The 13,676-nt window shown below is 45.2% G+C and overlaps 1 protein-coding gene across 2 annotated transcripts in view; it reads left to right on the top strand.

Annotated features, from left to right (window-relative positions):
• ABL1 (ABL proto-oncogene 1, non-receptor tyrosine kinase) overlaps nucleotides 1-13,676 on the top strand; it is an 81,116-nt gene that overhangs the window by 54,387 nt on the left and 13,053 nt on the right. For both annotated transcript variants that reach the window (XM_086763617.1, XM_086763618.1), the window contains exons 2-4: nucleotides 2,821-2,994; nucleotides 3,745-4,040; nucleotides 10,066-10,338. In XM_086763617.1, the coding sequence (XP_086619743.1) occupies nucleotides 2,821-2,994; nucleotides 3,745-4,040; nucleotides 10,066-10,338 (743 nt within the window). The remainder of the gene's footprint in view (nucleotides 1-2,820; nucleotides 2,995-3,744; nucleotides 4,041-10,065; nucleotides 10,339-13,676) is intronic.

The following is a 13,676-nucleotide window of genomic DNA, read 5'->3' as shown; positions in this document are numbered from 1 at the left end:
ACCCGACCCAGGAGCTGGGTCTTGCATCTCCCCGTCGTGCTCTCCTGCACGGCAGCGTTCGCACACAGCGTGCAGCTCCTTCAGGGTGCCGGTGGCTGAGCTGGGGGGTCAATTTGGAGGATACAGAGGATGCGAGCCCGTCTGTGTGCAGCATCCTATGTCCTCACTGGGGGACTTGTGTGGTTTTCCAGCTTAGCAAATTCCCTTATGTTTATTTAACAGCCCTTGCTCTTGCCGGTCCTTGGGTTTGCAGACAGTGATCACTGAGCCAGTGTTTGTAGCAATGTCATCGAGCAAAACCAGCCTTGCTTGATTTTCACACTGCAGCTTGTGGGTGTTCTTGGTGTTTGACAGTGTTGTCTCATGGTCTGAATCGAAGCGCGTACCTTGGCATCCGTGTGCAATGAGTCAGTCCCAGCATCGCCGCGGCCTGGGCACGAGGGAGGGATTCTTTCGAAGCGCTTGGCTTTCCTCCCACATCCCCATCCGTGGCCGTGCATGAGCCGTCCTTCGCTGGGCTGCAATCACACTGGAGTTGGAGGGGAGCCTGCCTTGGATTTCCTGCCTTCCTGTTGAATCAGTCCCCCGTGGGGGAGGCATTTTCCTTCCTAACGGAGTTTATGGTCCATCCCACCATGCAGCATGTACTGGTTTGTACGGTACTTGAGGGAGAGCATCACGGCGTTGCTCCTCGCTGAGGTTGTGTATCTGCTGCTTGCAGCTCTCTGCTGTCTGTCTGTTCCAGGTGTTCACTGATGGTGTAACTCCTTGGAGCATCTCCAGTCGCTGCAGCGCCCTGTGCTTGATAAGGGAGCTTAATGGGCTTGACAGGATCAAAGCGTTTTCATGGTAAAATGGTTATAGCTTAATTTTTTGAAAGTGGATTTTCTGTTTCTTTTCTCATTGTTCCTCTTGAAGCAAACCTAGGCTATTAAAATGTATTCTGCAGGAAACGGGAGGGGGAAGCAAGGATATAAAGGTGCTTTAAAAAACCACCCAACACACCACCACCTTTTCTGACTGTGGTGTGGCCAGTGGGATCGTTGAGAAAGCAGAATTATGTGGCTTCTCTGATTCACTGTGAAAATATATCTCCCTGTAGATATGGTTTGGCTAGGAAAACAGACCCAACAGTGTGTATACTTGCTGTTTTGCTCTGTGCCTGCATATATGATATCACCTTTTCCAAAGAATACAGTAGTGTTTATGTTCATAAATAATCACCCGGAGAGCCTTTACCAGGGGTGATCTGACCAGTACGTCGAGGACGCCGGATTGTCTGTGGGTGAATAGTGGCACTTTGACCACCCAAGCTTAGAAAATAATGGGATTTGTTATTGCTTGTAGGGTTGGAGGTTTGGGGTTTTTTTAGCATTTTCCCACTGGGAAATGTATTTTGGACCTGTCCCAATCCACGCTTGACTTCCAGACGTTTTCTGCTGTCAGTCGTATCAGTCCATCACTGGTTTACTGGTGCAGCTTATACTGGATTTCCAGAGCAAACAAGCAGTAGTGTAAAAGCACGTTTTGATGTGATTGCATCTAGATAGCAGCCCCTTGCCAGTGAGTATTACAAGTATAAAGAGAGAACTGTGCTCCCAGGTGACGCGATAACGTAGAAAACGCTTGGCCTGGGATTTCTCCCTCCAAAGCTCTGCTGCGCTCGCCTGTGCAAGAGAGATTCAGCAGAGCGGGGGGAGCAGGGGGGGCTGACGCTGAGTAGTGAAGAGCAATGTTGTGGTGGAAGGGGCTGGGTGCGATAGTGCCGTGTTTCCTGTCCCCATGGCCACAGTGACGGAACGGTTTGTGCGCGGCGCTGTGACCTTGCTCAACGAACTCGTCCAGATGGAAAATAACCCTTCAAAACCCAAGATTTCCACAACTTATTTTCCTGGGTTTGTGCCAGCACAGTTGCCCACGGGGCTGCGGGCGCAGAGGAATCGGGGACAGAGCTCCCTGGAGCATCACTGCCCCCGTCTCCTGAATTGGGATCTGGAGCGGAGGGATTTGCAGGAGCAACTGCAATAAAATTCCCTGATGGACTTGGACTTGCCTGATACTTACCGGATGTCACACACCTAACGTGCTGCAGTGTACAGAAGACTTTGGCAGTTAGTTTTTACTCACCTGTGAAGCTCGGATTTTAGGAATCTATTTTTCTGGAGATGTCTCAGGGTGCCTGAAAATGTGGAAGGCTCTTTGTGTGAAGTATGCTCGCTGCTGCGCTCCGGTTTCTAGAGCAGCAGGCAGGAGAGAGGGCAACAGCCTTATACTCAAGTAAGAAGAGAAATGATTAAAAATACTGTGAACAACAGAACTAAGTATCTCATTCTTAAATACCATGTCTAAATTCTGTGTCTTACAAACTTCACCCTGCCTGGCTCTCTGTGCTGCACATTCTGGCGATTTCATTTATAGGATAATTAAGGGATTTACCTTTTAAAGGTCTTGGGTTTGTTTTCAAATCTAACCATTTCAGCTGTTAGGCATGAGCCAAAGGATTTACAAGCAGCAAACAGCCTATGTGAGCAGCATTTACTGGAGGGAAGGAGAGGGGCTTTTCCTCTCCTGTGTGCCAGGGGAGGCAGGAGCTGGGGGCTCGGGGCAGGCTGGGGGACAGCCCTGGGACAGGAGTGTCCTGCCGATGTGGCAGGAGATTTGCATTGAAGAGCTGGCCATATCTGTCCTCCGACGCATGAGGAGCACACATGTCAAGAAACGGTGCAAATTAGAAAGTCAGTGTGCGTGGGTTAACCAGATGGCTTTTATCAGCAGAAATGAACCTGCTTTTTTTTCTCTCTCTCTCTCTTTCTCCTCCAGAAGCCCTTCAGAGGCCAGTAGTGTCGGACTTCGAGCCCCAGGGCCTGAGCGAAGCAGCTCGCTGGAACTCCAAGGAAAACCTTCTGTCCTGCCCTAGTGAAAATGACCCCCATCTCTTTGTTGCACTGTATGATTTTGTGGCAAGTGGGGACAACACTCTCAGCATAACTAAAGGTAAGGTGGCTGGGCAGAGCGATACTGGAGTGTGTGAGAAGGTGTAGAAAGAACAGCCACTGTGGAATAACTGAGTTATATGCTCAACCCTATGGAATTTTTTTTACTGTGGGAATTCTTCTTAAACAAATACAAATGTTTCACAAAGTCATAACCTTTTAAAAGGTTAAAACTGTCTGAAGTTTTTACATTGGGCAAGAAACTGTTTGCCAAAACTAAGGTCTCCATTAGTAGCAAGAATTTGAACTGAGAAATTAAACTAAGCTGATTTGAGAGGATGGCCTCTATCATTTTTGTAGTTCTCCAAAACAGTCCCTGTATGAAAAATGACTGTACAGATATAGTGTTTTCTTACTCAGTCCTTCTGTTCCTTATATGTACTCCAAGTCACATCTGCTTACCTTGCTAATTGAAATTATTTTTTTATTCTTTATCCACTCTTGTTCTCTCCTAGCCCCATCAAGCCAACTCAGTTCAAATAAAATTTGCTGGATTCATGTTTTTAAGCTCAAGCAGTATCGGAGCTGGTGCAGAACTGCAAGGGAGCCTAACGAAATCCTGAAGCATGCGTGTGACTTTATTTGGCTTTGAGGGGTCCACTCAAGCTTAAAGAAACACACATGCTCCCTGCTCAGTCAGATACCTGTTCTTATAGGAGATTATTTAATGATCTGTTAGCCAGAAAGAACCTGTCTTTGTCCTCAGCTCCCAGGTTTGCCATGGCTAAATATATTTTCTTTTTGCGCTAAGGTGAAAAGCTCCGTGTCCTGGGCTACAATCATAATGGGGAATGGTGTGAGGCCCAGACGAAGAACGGACAAGGCTGGGTACCTAGCAACTACATCACCCCAGTGAATAGTTTGGAGAAGCATTCCTGGTATCATGGACCAGTGTCACGTAACGCTGCGGAGTACCTTCTGAGTAGCGGTATCAACGGCAGCTTTCTTGTGCGAGAGAGCGAGAGCAGTCCAGGACAGAGATCTATTTCCCTGCGATATGAAGGAAGGGTGTACCACTACAGAATAAACACTGCGTCCGATGGAAAGGTAGGCTGCAGACTGTCCAGACTGCAAAAGAAAACCTTCTTGGTGTACTTTGTCCACTGACTGCACAAGGTCAAGTAGTAGCAACTGAATTAAGCAGTTCTGAACCCTGGTCGCAACATTCATCATCTCTAGTTACAATAAACTGTGAGATTCTGACGTGGCTGTGACAGAACAGTTGTACTCCTTTAGGAAACTTCTTGTGAGGTATGATACAGCTCAGCAGTGAAACACTTTAAGGTAGGACAGACTAGAGTTACATCAGAGCTCCCTGTAATAGCTGTCAGTAATAAGCGATTCTGAGGGTGAATTCATGTCCCACATGTTCAAGAGAGAATCTCTTTGACTGCCAGATCAGAAAAGTCAGCACCAGTTGCTAATAGTCCTGTAAATATTAGAAATAGAATGCTTTTTGCACTGTTCTGCAGTATTTTTAACTACTGTTTTGATTTCTCTACAGTATTTCAGCGTGATCATTGGAGACGGGTAGGCACTTTCACTTTTATATGGGCCCAGTCTCTAGTTTCTTAATTTATGTTTTTCTTTCCTAGATTGTTTTGTGCTGTAGCAATGTTGCAATGCCGTGCTTTGTGGGTGCTGCAGAGAAATGTTAGCATAAAAGTGTAGTTTTCCACAGATTTTTGTTTTAACTTCATGGAAACATTTCTACTGGCATTGAATTTCGGAAAATCTTGTTTTTAACGCATCTATTTTAAGCAGTGTCTCTTTAGATCCTGTGCAGAAATTGAAGTGTAGGTCTGGAGCATGGCTGCTGAGGCTCTTCTTGCCAGCATCTGGTAGATGACAGATTCTGTGCCGTTAAAGTACTTCAAAAGAAAAAAATAAAAAACTTGAGTATAGTAGTGGCCTACCATGGCCAATTTTCCTTTGTCCTGTGAGAGCTTTATTCTTCTTACAGCAATGTTGACAGCAAAATCTTTAGTATGAAAACATAGGGAACTGGTACATAGTGTTTCCTGTTTATCAGACTCATCACTCTAAAATCTTTAGTAAGATAAACAGCTTCTATTCAGTAATGAAATACCTTTTGTCTGCTTTAGCAAACAGGTTATAATCGAGACAATTCTGGCCATATTGTTTAAGGCAATGAATTTCAGAGTCATGACGCTTTGATTCTTCTTTTTTCCTCCCATGTAGACACACTCAAAATCAGTCAAAATCAGCACTGGGAAGTGCTGACGTGCAGCATCTTGGAGGACTGCATGGCAATCTGGAATATTATTCCTCCTCCTGCCTCTCTAGTTGATATTCCTCTGATTCACATTGATGCTGGCAGATGAGCAGTGCTCACAGTGAACATTTTGAACCCGAGCCTCCTTCAGTTGGTGTAAATAAGCATGTGTCCATGATGTGATAGCACATGTTCTTCGTTTTAGGTGTTAAAAGGTTTGGCATATGAAGGCTTTCATCTCAGCAGAGCTGTTTTTTCTTATCCCAAAAAACAGTTCTGCAGAGCTGCAATATTCTGTTCAGGTCTCTATTAGCCAGGTTCACTGTTCGTTTTCCACAAAGTTGCTTGAATTAGTGTTTTTGAGAAAAGGTGCAGGTCAGCACAATTCTCTGAAGCAGATCTGCAGCTGATGGTGGTTGGAAATACAAAATCAAGAAGTGGCAGTGACGGAGAGCTGTGGCTCCTGGGCTTTGGCTGTTCGTGCAGGGGCGAGCGAAGACATAGTCACAGTCATCCCCGTTGCCAGCACCCCTACAGAAGGGGCGGTTTGCCTCGTCCATGCATCAGGCACTGCAGTTTGCAGCCTGGTGTGTTAAACCACATCGGTTTCAATTTGCGTTAATGAGCTGAGCAGTGAATTGTGACAGCTTAGCGGCAGACGTGCTGCCCGCTCTGCTGCTGCTGGGCTGGGGGACGCCATGCTCTTCCAGCACCCTGTCCCCCACTGTCAAAGCTGAGGAGCTAGGAAGAGAAACAACTAATATCCCTGCTTTTTCCCTCTGTGAAATGGAGACCGTTGGAGCAGGTCTCCGGCTCTGAGCTGCTCGTGTCACGCTCTATTACCCGCTTCGCAGCAGAGTGTGGCTCTGCCAAAGGAAAGCTCTTACCTTCAGCTCCCTGAGCACCTGGGGCCTTCCCGGGCTGCTGTATCATTAGTCAGCCTGTCTGGGGAATTTAACATCTGCAAGCGCTGCGGTAAGGATGAATGGCTTCGGCGGGATCATATCCTGTGACTGAGAGAACACACCATCAGGGGAAAGAGCTGTTGGGGAAACGTGTGGAGCAACTGCCGCTCAGTACAGAGGTGTGGCACATCGCACAGCCCTACCTAGGCTTCTTCCTGGGGCAAAATTAAAGGGAGTAGGAAGAGATCAGAGGTGTGTATGTCTTAATTTTAGCACCATTCATACTGAATGCATTGGGGTTCACCAACTTTAAAAAATACATACATATCCACAGGGATTTTTTTCTTGATTTCACAGTTTAATGGCTCGTTTTTTCTGGACCACCTTGTAATGTTTTGTTGTGGTTTGGTTTGCTTTTTTTTTTTTTTTTTTTTTTTTTTTTAAAGGAAGGTATTAAAAGTGACCTTTCTTAATTTAACTGGCACCATGCAGCCAGTCATCTGGTAAACCACTTCCGTGGTACAGAGGACTTGGTTTTCCTGACTTGATAGTACTTGAGGCAAAGCCTCCTATTGAGTAACCCAACTGAATAAACACTGTTGTCCAGCCAGTTCTTCAAATCCTGCTATCCTCATCCTTAAGGACACAGGACACATGTCCTGCTTGAGTCTCTTGGAGCCTCCAGTGACTGAACTGCATGCAGACTCGCTCCTTTATCGTGAACTTTCATGGATTTTTTTTGTGTGGATGTCCAGTTTTGTCTGCTGACTTGGGGAGGGGGAATCCCAGCAAGTTTAAGGATGCGTTGAAGGTTAGAATGGGCCAATTTAATCACCTTGTAAAATATACTAGCCAGGAAAGAGAGATGTGATCTGGTGACAGAAGCTGCAGATGAGCGACTAACTCATACAAGCAGAGCCCCTTGGAACAGGACCGGTGTTAGTTTGACTGATGATATACAAAAATTGCCTGAATAATGTGTCAGCAACGTAGCCAGGAAGCAAACTGTGTGAGTCCCTGTGTAACCTCCCGCGGTGCAGAAACGCTGAGTCTGTTACCTCTGCATGAGGACAGATAGCAGCACCAGGCGGTTTTCTTGGGGGAAATTATCCAGCAAGCAGCTGGAGCTAAGGCTTGGTAATTGGGGTCAGCGGAGAAGGGATGTTGCAGTGAAGAGTCAGAGTGTGTGTGTGATTTGCTGGGCTGCGTCGGCAGCGTGCCGTTCATAGCTGCTCCTTGCTTCATCTTCTTGTGATACGTGCTTCGGATTCCAGATGAAAATTTATAAACGCAGCGTAACTCTGGTTTCCAGTAGTGCTGATGGGAAGTGAGATCTTCAGGAGTCAGTGTTGAGATGGAGTCACTGAGCAGTTAGAAAAATTCTGCCTACAGAATGAGCACGTTTAGCAGGTGGATTTTTTTAGTGTAAATGGAAAACTTCACATGTGTTAAGCCATGGAGTGTTGTCCTGTGGCCTGGACAGGGTGGTCCTGAGTTCTGTTCCCCATGCTGCTAGTGGGTTTGCTGTGAAACCTTTGGCCATTTATTTAGCTTCTTTCTCCATCTGTAAAAACTGTCACACAAAGTACAGATATCTCTAATTTCCCTGAGGTTTTGAGATCAGGAGATATAAGCTATTGTGAAAGCACGGGCAGCTTCCTTCTCCATACTTCTTGAATACTTCCAAGTGATCCTGGAGTTCAGCAGAACTTCCTATATCCATATTTATCTATTTTAGTCCTCAGTATAACGTGTGAGCTGCTCGTGCCACTGCTAGTACTACAAATCATTACTGAACAGGTATGGCTTGTTTTAAATTGTGGCTGTACTGGCTACTACTTGGGGATCCAAGCCATGCGGCTGTAAAAGCCTCTCTTATGTTGTCACTTTTCTGTTCTCAGGACGTCCATTTTTAAGGTGATTTCACCTTTTTGACCGTGAAAGGTGGTTTGTTTTGTTGGTTGTTTGTATTAATCATAGTGTTGAAATGAGATTTGGTCCAGTTACTTTACCAAAAGAATATTCGACTCATTTTGGTAGAGGGTGGAGAACCTTCTCCTCAGGAGGATGCCATTATTTTCTAGGGATAAAGTTTCCATAGGAGTGTTTTTTATCAGTGACTGTAGCAAAATCAAAACGAGAGTCAAGGGTGTAAAACCCTCTCCTCTGAATCCCCTTGCACATCCCAAAATGTACATGCTGTCACCAGCGTGGTTTTAGCTCAAGGGGCTTACAGACAGGTTGGTCGCTGTGGGTCTTCTCCTACTCCCCCAAGCCCAGGCCGTTTTAACCAAGGCTTATGATTTCCCAGCACTGAAAAGATAGGTTTCTACAGCATAGGTTGGCCCTTTTTTGCCAATTCTGACCCTGACAGTTACCATACGTGCATAGGTTTGCGGCTCATTCTCAGAAACTTAAGCAGGAGTTTGTGCAAGCAGGATGCTGAGGGGAAGAGGTACTTCCACCTGTCACTCTGACTTCCTTGGATGGTATGGCTGCTCTTTTCGCTCACCTTTGCAGTAGCGGCTGTGCTCTCATATGCTTCAGAATATTTGGTCTTCTCCAGTGCCTCTCATTCTCATTTTGGGTTTGTATATTAAACAGATGCCTGCGAGGGAAGAGCATCCCATTCAGGAATTGCCAGTATCCAGCCCAAAGACTCTGCTCAAGTTTGAGGGTGGTTTTGTCCCTCCTTGCAAACTTTTTTTTCTCTGCCAAATACATCTGTGGTTATGGTTGGATATGTTCGCTTACTGCTGGAGCTTCACGGGTGTGTTTTCTTTTTCCATCCAAAAATTCTATCTAGGTGGAAAAAGCAGAATTTGACCTTAAGTCTGGGATTTTTGGATGCCTGGCAACCCTGTCAACTTCCTGGCCTCCCAAAATCCCAGACGGATGGCCACTGCACACGCACAAACTGTTGAGCGCCTATTCAGCGAGTGGGTAGCATTTGGAAAGTTTGGTCCCAGCTGTCTGCATGTCATGTGCACAGCAGGACCGGTGCATCGCACTCATTTCACAGTGTGTGAACCAGACAGAAATCTAGGTGGCTAACGTGGTGCTGCTCTTCCTGTAAGGTTGTCCCTTGCCAGACCTTCCGTTTGTTGCGTCCAGCATAAGCTGTTGCACTTTAAGACAAAGATTCCTCCCTCTCCTCCAGGTATTATGAGCATAATTTTTAAAAATTTCTAGCGTTTGTCACTTTGCCTAGCAGAAGACTGGACTTGAGTGTGAAAACTGGAAATACAAAGCTCTGGTGGTAGGGAGTCACTTGTCCGTTATCTTTAGTAGGCTTTTAGGCTTAAAATGGATCTTCTGTATATATGTTGAAAAGGTAACAATTACAGGTTATCATGCCTGACAGCAGGTTCTCCTTCAGTGGTAATGATTTTACTTCTGTGTTATTGATTGCTGCCCTCACAAGAACGGAGCAGACCAGCCGTCCAAGTTCATGCAAAATGTTATGCAGAAGCTTAGGCCAAAAGAGGGAAGCCACTAGTTTGCTAGTGACACTTCAAGGAGAATTTAGGCAGGTGAAAATGTCATAATCCAAATAGTAATAATGGAGTCAAGACACTGAGATTGACCACTGCGTACTCTCCAGGAAGCATCCCGTAACCTCTACTGACTGGCCTTTTGAAAAAAAGACATTTCAAGCAACAACATGCCAATCCAGTGCTATTTGCAGCCATTCCTTCCATGTTGTTTCAGCGAAGCGCATGTATTTTCTCCTGAATCCATGCATTTCCCATGTAAGTGTTGATTGCTCTCAGGTCTGAGCTTCTGAGCTAGTTACAGAGCTGGTGGAGCTCCTAGTACTGCAGAGTGAGTAGAAGCAATGCAACACTTCCACAATTTTATAATAATGTCATTTCTACGTATGAATGCTGCCACATGCGTTATGTGAATGAGCTTTCTCTTTGTTCCCTAGCTGTATGTCTCCTCAGAGAGCCGCTTCAACACCTTAGCAGAGCTGGTCCATCATCATTCAACCGTCGCAGATGGGCTCATCACCACTTTGCACTACCCGGCGCCCAAGCGCAATAAGCCCACCATCTACGGCGTGTCTCCGAACTACGACAAATGGGAGATAGAAAGAACTGACATCACCATGAAGCACAAACTTGGTGGAGGGCAGTATGGAGAGGTGTATGAAGGAGTCTGGAAGAAGTACAACCTTACAGTGGCTGTGAAGACTCTAAAGGTAGGACTCAAGTCTGCGCATTCCTGTTCATCTTTCAGCAGGAACTGAGTTCAGGCAGGCTGCCTGCCCTCAGCCATAGTTATTGACAGTTTGGGTTGGTGACAGCCCTTCCTTTCTGTGCTGTAGGCTTGCAGTAGAGTATTTTTTGACAGGGCTTGATCCTATTACGGCTTTATGCGGTACCTGAAACGCTTGTAACTAAACAAAGGAGGATGATAACAGTGTAATTTTTCCTTTAGAACAGATGAAACGTTAGAAAAGTTAATAGTGCTGTGATGTCTCACATTCAGGGTGTGGCAAAGGTGAGCTGTTAGTGGATGAACACGCTAACACAAACCAGTGTATTGATGAAAATTGTGGACTGTGAGTCAGGCAACATACAATTCAAAGGCTGTGCTTCGGGGGTGCTTTACGTGTTTTGTGGCATCTTTCCCAACATACAAGCTCCCTGTGTACCTGGAAGTCTTAAGCAATTGCTCACAGCTGCTTCTTATCAAAAGATACAAGAGAAGGAAAAAGTGTATCCAAGCTAAAATATGTTAAAATTTGTAAGTGGCTTTAATGAGGAACTGGATAATCGGTTCTGTTTCTGGCTCTGCTCCCTGATTTCTGTGTCTTGGTTTCCTCATCTCTTGAAATGCAAATAATGCTCTGTGAGTTCATAAGGTCATTGCTTAATTCATTTATGTTTATAAAAATGCCTTGAGGTCTTCTGGCACCATCCGCACACATTGCATTTGATTGCTTAATAGAAGTTTATGCTAACTTGACACCATGTTCTCTCTCCTTGAAAGGGATTTGGTTTGGTCTTGCAGAAACAAACAGAACAGGGTTTTTTGTTTGTTTCTCTTTTGATTTTTTGCAATGGAAATTTTGAAGTGGAGAGAACTGTGTAGATGCCTTAGTGTCAGGGGAGGAACATTTCCTTGATTTGGGGAAAATATTTCTTCCTTAGGCTCCGAGCAGCGGCTGCCTCAGTATTTCTGGGTTGCTATGGTTGCAGAAAGTATTTTCATTTTGGCTTTTTTTGTACTCTGGAGATTCCTGTTGCTGCTCCCCAGCGGAGGAGAGTCCAAGTGCCTGCTTGCACAGGGAGCGGGTGACACCTAGTGTTATCCCTGCTCCGTCCAGCGCGCTGGGGACCACAGGGCTTACTGGGCAGCATCGCAGTGCGGGTGGAGCTGGGATGCGACCAGGTTGAACAGAATGCCTGTTTATCGTGAACAGGAGAGGCTGGTTGTTTCCAGGAACACTGACTGCTGTAACATCGCCTTTCCTGCTTCTGGTTGCACTGTGAGGATACCCAGCCTCTTCAGATTTCTCATTCTGCTCCAAACTGTAGCTGTTACTTTCATTCTCTTCTCTCTAAAACCCATCAACAGAGGCAAATGGTGTGTTATCCCATAAAATTTGTTTGTGCATAAAGAAAAACCTCAATACAGACTATGGTTGTTTCAAATATATCAAATAAATATTTAATGGAAAATGACTGAAAGTGGTTCATAACGTAGTATGAAGCAGCATATTCCACTGGGGAATGCAAGAATAACCAAGAAGAGAGTTGAGAAACACTTCAACCTGCAATTATGAACACTAAAACCATCTTTAAAAGCAAATTTATAATCCACCTTCCTTAAATCCATCAGTCCACTGCCTGACAGGTGGGATTATAGCTTTCTTCAAAGTTTTGGGAAACATTTTTAAATCACATTTATATCCTAGTTCTACTGGGGAAAACAAGCCCTCCGCAGCTTCTGCAGAAGCATTCAAATGACTCACTTTATTTTCCTCTGAGAAAATATTTTTCAAAACTTTATGCGGTGGTTCTTGTTCCTTCCCCATCTACTCCAGCTATTTCTATAAGAAAGATAAAGGGGAGGGAAAACTAAAAGAGAAAAAAAAATCATTCCAACTTCTTTTTGAATAGCAATGCTTCGGATCATCCATTTGTTGTTCGGTTTTCTATCAAGTGTCTAAACGTAGCTCGTAGCTGGCACAGAACTCTAGATCACGCAAGAAGGCAGTCAAAGCAGCACACGCTGTTCCTCAGTTGCATTTAAATGGGAAGTGCTAGACAATGTTTTGGTGCTTAGATGTTTCCCATTAAAATATTTCATTAGAAGCTCAGTGAGTTGCCTGGGACACATCAGTATTTATAAGTGTCTGTTATCCTAACACGACATGCTCTGAATTTGTGTTTTTACAGCTGATGTTGGTGGAGAGGGACGTGAGGTAGGCAGCGGCTGCGGTAACTGGGAGTGGGGCTGGGTGACCTGCGTGTCGTTGGACCCGACGCAGCCTGCTGTGACTGTGGCCAAAGCTTGTTCCCCCTGAGGGCCCTTTAATGGCTGAACTGTTGTGAGCTGGTCAGCTCAGCGCATTTCTTACTGCACACCTCAAGTTTGCATGCATTGGGACTGCCTCTTCCCCCCCCCGCCCCCATTTTTACCCCAGCAGAAAAGCTTGTGTTTTAAATTAGGCAATGTGCAACCCTGATGTCCCTTAACGCCATGGCATGGCCCTGTGCTCTGCTGGGAAAATATTGTATAGCCAGAACTGTTTTATTTCTTCTGTGGTTTTGTACAGTGGAAAGTGGAAGCTGGTTAAGCTTGGCCCTTTGCATGAGATCAGCGTTTCAGAGAAATCATTGTTACAGTAGTTCTCTTCATGTGTCCTTCCTATTAATTTGGCCACTGAGAGGCAAGAAGAGATTTAAAACAGTGGAACAGCCATGCAGAGGAGCAACCTTTCTGAGTTTGTACAGCATGCGTAAGATAAACGTGTGTTTAGGGTAATTTTGCAACCTGGATTATTAACCCAGTTTCCTTTGCCAAGGAAAACAGTTTAAGGTTCTGCTCACAAGGACCTTTGGGCTATTAGTTTTGACAGAGTGTGTTCAGCAAATCACAGCTGCCAATCAAGCTAATTGGCAATGAATAGTAAATGATTGAATGAAACCGTTTGAAAAAGGTTCTCGTTCCTAGCTGCAAAGCAGAGAGCTGGCTGGATCTTGCAGCGGCAACCCACTGTTATCATTCTCACCAGTAGCAGTAAATCTTTTCCAATCCTTCCTTAAAACACTTCGTCTGTGTAGCCTGTCAACTTTAATCCACCAATGGAAAAAAAAATGGATATAGAAAGAAACATTGCTTTAGGAATAGATCTGTATTTTTGCACCGCTTTGAAATGACCTTCCAGCCATTTGGGGCATATTTGCTTCAGAAAATATGTCTTCTGAGCAAGATTGCATCTTCCTCGGTTTTGTGTTGTGCCAAGCAACTTCACGGCGTTCAAGAAATAGGTAGTGACACATCTGCCCAGAACGGTTACGTCATGGG

The sequence above is a fragment of the Chlamydotis macqueenii genome, chromosome 20, assembly GCF_036417535.1.
Source record: "Chlamydotis macqueenii isolate bChlMac1 chromosome 20, bChlMac1.mat, whole genome shotgun sequence".
NCBI lineage: Eukaryota > Metazoa > Chordata > Aves > Otidiformes > Otididae > Chlamydotis > Chlamydotis macqueenii.
This window is presented reverse-complemented; position numbering and strand designations above follow the sequence as displayed.